The 5,767-nt window shown below is 33.4% G+C and overlaps 1 protein-coding gene across 3 annotated transcripts in view; it reads right to left on the reverse strand.

The window, feature by feature from the left end:
- LRRC40 (leucine rich repeat containing 40) overlaps window positions 1–5,767 on the reverse strand; it is a 66,401-nt gene that overhangs the window by 12,652 nt on the left and 47,982 nt on the right. For all 3 annotated transcript variants that reach the window (XM_017849972.1, XM_017849971.1, XM_017849969.1), the window contains exons 10-11: window positions 3,997–4,105; window positions 86–193 (exon numbers count right to left, since the gene is read on the reverse strand). In XM_017849972.1, coding sequence (XP_017705461.1) covers window positions 86–193; window positions 3,997–4,105 — 217 coding nt within the window. The remainder of the gene's footprint in view (window positions 1–85; window positions 194–3,996; window positions 4,106–5,767) is intronic.

The following is a 5,767-nucleotide window of genomic DNA, read 5'->3' on the forward strand; positions in this document are numbered from 1 at the left end:
AATAAAAATAATTTTGATTGCAACCAAGATGGAAACAACAGAATGAGTCACAACCTATAGACATGACATCATGAATAGTTCTTACCTTTTTGGAATTTCACATAGTTGATTCTTACTGAAGTTAATAGAAGTGATGATGTTGCTTTTTACTGCATTAAACACCTCATCAGGAATCAAAGTTGCTTGTTTATCACTAAATGAAAAATGGTTTTAAAAAACAAACCATTCTTAGCAGTCCAAAAGATAGGATTATAACTCTTCATTTTAAAAGTATTTAAAGATTTTATGAAATTTTCAAAGCCATTGATTATAAAATTTTGTAATAAATGCCATATAATCTACCAAGCCATAAAAGGTTCACTGTTAAGAATTCAGACAACATATTGTGTTAGAACATATTGTGCCACATTTTCTGGGCATTCATATACTCAGTGTGAATAAAAATAGACATTTATCTTCGGAGTCTAAGATATCTACAAATCATATAGTAAATGGAGCCCATTCCTTTACCTCTGAGTAGAATTAAATCTATAATTTTAAAACCTAGTTGTTGCCCCATCTTAAAAATCTATAAAAGGAGTTTTCTGTCAAATTTGTTTGGGTATATAATTTCTGCAAGATAATAATTATTTTTAAAAGTTCAACATTATACTAAAATAATATTAGTCTAATTAGTTTAAAATTAGTTTGTTTAGTAACCTAAACCAATTTCTCTCTCCTTTAGTATTTGACAAGGTAGACAGAGCAGAGGACTGAGATTAAACTATTCCTATTTCTACCATTAATGAGCTTTGTAACTTACCTCCCCTGTATCTCAGTTCTGTGACATTAGAATCTGAAGGACTATTTATTGTTATTTATGCCACATGTTTTCAAATGTAAATATAAATAAATTTCCTTTTTATTAAAATTTTCAGTAACATTTTCAATAAAATACAAATTTAATGTTAAGTGAAAATACAGTAGTTCCCCTTTATCCAGACCCCCCAGGGATGCCAGAATCTTCTGAGAGGACCAAATCCTATATAGTATATACCATATTTTTTTCAATCTGATAACAAGATGACTACTAAGTGACTAAGGATGGGTAGCATATACAGCATGGATATGCTGACAAAGGGATGATTCATGTCCTGGGCAAGTTGGAGAGGGATGGCATAAAATTCCATGATGTTACTCAGAATGTGCGCAATTTAAAACTTATAAATTGTTTACATCTGGAATTTTCCATTTAATATTTTCGTACTGCAGCTGATCACAAGTAACCTAAATTGCAGAAAGTGAAACTGTGGATAAGCGGGACTACTATATAGAACTCTAACCTTTGCAGATTTAACTGGTTTTTTTTTTTTTAATGTTATAATTAGCCATTATCCTTACATTCTTCTTTTAAAATTATTAGTGCTTGGCCAGGCATGGTGGCTCACGCCTGTAATCCCAGCACTTTGGAAGGCTGAGGTGGGCGGATCACAAGGTCAGGAGATCAAGACCACGGTGAAACCCCGTCTCTACTAAAAATACCAAAAATTAGCTGGGCGCTGTAGCAGGTGCCTGTAGTCCCAGCTACTCAGGAGGCTGAGGCAGGAGAATGGCGTGAACCCGGGAGGCGGAGCTTGCAGTGAGCTGTGATCCGGCCACTGCACTCCAGCCTGGGCGACAGAGCAAGACTCCATCTCAAAAAAAAAAAAAAAAAAATTATTAGTGCTTAACACAATGTCATCCACCTACAAGAAACTTCAACGGAATGCCAAATGAATGACTGTATGAACAGAAAAAACATTACATATAATATATAATATGGAAGAATTGTATAAGAAATGCATTGTAATACAAACATGTGAAAAGATAGCCTACATTTCACAGTTGTTATGCCTTCTACTTCTGCTTTAGAATCCCATTTTCTTCTGTGTAGATGCAGCATTTTCATCTCTTCAATCACAAATGCTCAAGTTCATGGGGAACTGATTCATGCTAGTCAGACTTAAAAGATTCATGCTATTTAAAAATTTTAGTTGAAAGCATTTATGCCTTGAGATTGAGAATTTATATTTTAAACAGGATACTCCTTTCCAGTTAAAGTCTTTAAGAGAAACAAATTCCAATACATTTAGAATCAAAGCAATCTAAGATTATGCTTTTGTGATATCTGTGCCTTTAAGAAGTAGAAATGGTTATCCCAAATAAAATTGGACTAATACTGCTTTATAGATTGTCTGCATGATTAAAAGCAACAGCATATGTATCTAGTACAACGCCCTAGGTCCCCTTAGAATAGAGACTCAATAAATGATATCTCTATAGGAGGGAATGGAAGGCAGAAGCCAGGCATAAAAGAAATTCTAAGCTAAAAAAGCCTAAGGCAGGAATGAAGTCTGTCTCATCAATCAGTTTATTTATGATACCTAGCACAGAATTTGATACTTAGTAGACTCCAAAAATACCTACTGAATAAATGGGTGTATTATTTGGAAGATAAGATATGCTAAGTTGGCCAGGGATGGTGGCTCATGCCTGTAATCCCAGCACTTTGAGAAGCTGAGGCAGGAGGATCACTTGAGCTCAGGAGTTCAAGAACAGCCTGGGTAACAAAGAGAGGCCCCATCTCTACAAAAAATTAAAAAATTAGCTGGGCATGACAGCGTGCAGCAGTTGCAGCTACTTCAGAGGCTGAGGTGGGGGGATCGCTTGAGCCAGGAGGTGGAGGTTACAGTGAGCCGAGATAACAGCACTGTACTCCAGCCTGGGCAACAGAGCAAGACCCTGCCTCAGAAAAAAAAAAAAAAAAAAGCTAGGTTGCCATGCTCTGTAAGAAGGAGTCAAACACAAGTACAGAAGAGTGCTACCTGTGTTAGTGTGGCAAAAGAAATTTAGTTTAGAGTAGTGATTTCTAAGAGTGTCAGGCAAGAGGTGAGAACAATATAAATGAAACACAACAAATGTGAAATGGAGACTGTATCCTGACTGCTAAGAAGATAGTTCCTACTGATACATTAAGGATAAAAGACCACACACTGACGTTGGCAGTGTAGATTCTTGAATAAATCTAGTCACCTATCTGACTTTAGTCTATATTCTTTTGTATTTTCACTACAATACCCATAAATGAACCAATTGCTACAAAAATTTTGACAGTATTGCTTATGTTTTTGTTGTTGTTGCCTTAGACAGTACTGAAAGGATACCTGACAACTACCTTCAATTTCTGCATAGGTATCTTCTTTTCCCAATTTAATATACTTCCATAAAAAATATTTAAAATTTTTTGGCTTTGTCTCAATTTATATACTAACTTGTAATTTTTTCAGTTTTGGAATATTTGCTACCATAGCACATTATTACTATGATACATTATTTGACTTATGTTCAGATAAATTAGCAGGGAACAACCTCTCAAGCTTTGCCTGCTGGTCAAGGTTTTCATTAACCAAATGATACTAGTTTCTTACTTACTAACATAGACACCCAACAATATGAAATTCTCTCTGGATGCTGGTTACTGAGTCAGAGAACTTTATCATCAATATGGTCATTCTTTTTTTTTATAATAATGTTCCCATTATAAAAATATCACTATTAACAAAACCATCTCTCTCTCAAGCATAGTAAAACACAAACTGCAGAAGGAATGGACACTGAAGGTCATTTATACTTGTAATATCCTTCTATTTTTACTATACTTTTAATATCCTTCTATTTCATCATGGTTTTTTGCAATTACTATTATTCTAAGTCAAGTACTCTGATGAGTTTTTCCTCATCAATTGTCCTTTTTTCTGAAGGATTTCTTTCTGAAAACTTTCCTATGTGTTTGGTAGCGTTTAAAAATAATGTATTAGGCCAAGCATGGTAGCTCAAGCCTATAATCCTAGTACTTTGGGAGGCTAAAACAGGAGGATGGCTTGAACCCACGAAGCTCAAGACCAGCCTGGGCAACACAGTGAGACCCTATCTCTACAATAATAATAATAATAATAATAATAATAATAAATTACATACCTATAGTCTAATATTTTTAATGTAATGATGGCATGTATATTGACTCTGGATTCACTTGGTAGTGTCATGGCAGTCTCAGCAGCAGATTCACTTTGGCTAGGTCCATCATCTAGCAAAAGAAAAGTTACATGAAGCCAATGTTAATACTATAGAGTCATTCTTAAAATTCTTGATAATATATTAAAACAGTGTATGTGATTTCTAGATATTATTGGTGAGAATGCCATTAGTCATATGCTTTATTTCCAATGGCTCAAATCTCAATCTGGAATTTAATATTTAATTAATAGAAAATAAAGTTACTGTAGCATGGCTTCAAAACTGTTTAATGAATCCTACCGAAAGGAAATTTAGCAGTAAGAAAGAACCTTCGTAGAATAACTATGGTTCTATAGAAGAAACAAATAACAAGCAATCCTTCCTCTTAAGGAAAATAATATGGTCCACTAGAAGAAATTTGTTAATGAAGGAAAATCATTATTTCCCTCAAATGTCTACCAAATCAGCATACGCTTTTCAGTTTAAGAGACAAAATTGATTATCCTCAATCACTTAAAATTTGACAATCTGCATAATTGGGTAAGTCTCCAGTACATTTTATATGTTAAGATTTTTTTCTTCGCAAATGCATACTTTATTTTTTATAGATATTTTCCTAACATGCTACATACTCACACATTCACACACCATCAACCACCTTACTATCTTCAGAGACTGTTTATAGTATTATATTTTTTAAAATACACATTTTAAAAGAAATGGCTTTGTGTTATTTTTGCAAAAAAGACTTGAACAATAGAGAAGTAAAATAAGACTATCACTTTTCAACAATGTGAAAACGATGAAACAGTCCCAGCATTAACACTTAAGAGCAGAAGGCATGCCAAAAGAAAACAAAAAATTAGTAGTATAACTGATCTCGCTTCAGCACAGTAGGCATTCAATAAACATCTGTTGACTATTACTAAGTATATTCCTCTTGCATTGAGCTCATCAGTTATTCATTAGCCAATAATGATTAAGCTATTATTGCTTCTCATGCAAGTATCATATGAATACTCTATTCACAGAAGTAGCACAGAATAAATGACAGAATATCAAACAGAAATGAAAGGACATCAAGGAAAGTATTAACATCAAGTTAATGCTCTAGTAGCAGTACTACTCTCCTAGCAGTTTGGTTAAGTTACTTTAAATAATATGCAATACAGTGCCAAAATTAAATCAGCAGAGAGACAGTATTAAACCAGCAACAAAATCCAGCATTGTTTTAAAAATATCTATGTATACTACCATGATCATATAATGAGATACGGTATTCTCAACAACTTCTAAAGAGCTCCTTTTAATAATTAGCATCAAGGAGAATATAAGGAGAGAGTCTATTGTCTCTGGGGAGAAGACTGTTGTAAGAGAGATTTCCTTTCATTATATATCTTTGCGTATTGGTTGACTGTTTTTTTTACCATGTGCATTTACTGTCTTTTTCATTAAAAAAAAAAAAAAACTACATAATTTTTAAAAACATCAACATTTCAAATTGAAAGGGACACATAAGTGCCAAACACAATACATAAGAACCACACCAAAGTTAATTACCAGAAAATTTCAAACAATGGCAATGAATAGAAGATCCTATAAGTTTCCAGAGAGAGAAAAAAAAAGTTGTAATTGTACAAGTGACTGACAAGAACATAGCCAAATAAGAGGTCAATCACATAAGCAAAAACGGAGATTTCTTTTTTCTGTTTTTTTTTTTTTTTTTTTTTTT

The sequence above is a fragment of the Rhinopithecus bieti genome, unplaced genomic scaffold, assembly GCF_001698545.2.
Source record: "Rhinopithecus bieti isolate Rb0 unplaced genomic scaffold, ASM169854v2 scaffold_33515, whole genome shotgun sequence".
Taxonomy (NCBI): Eukaryota; Metazoa; Chordata; class Mammalia; order Primates; family Cercopithecidae; genus Rhinopithecus; species Rhinopithecus bieti.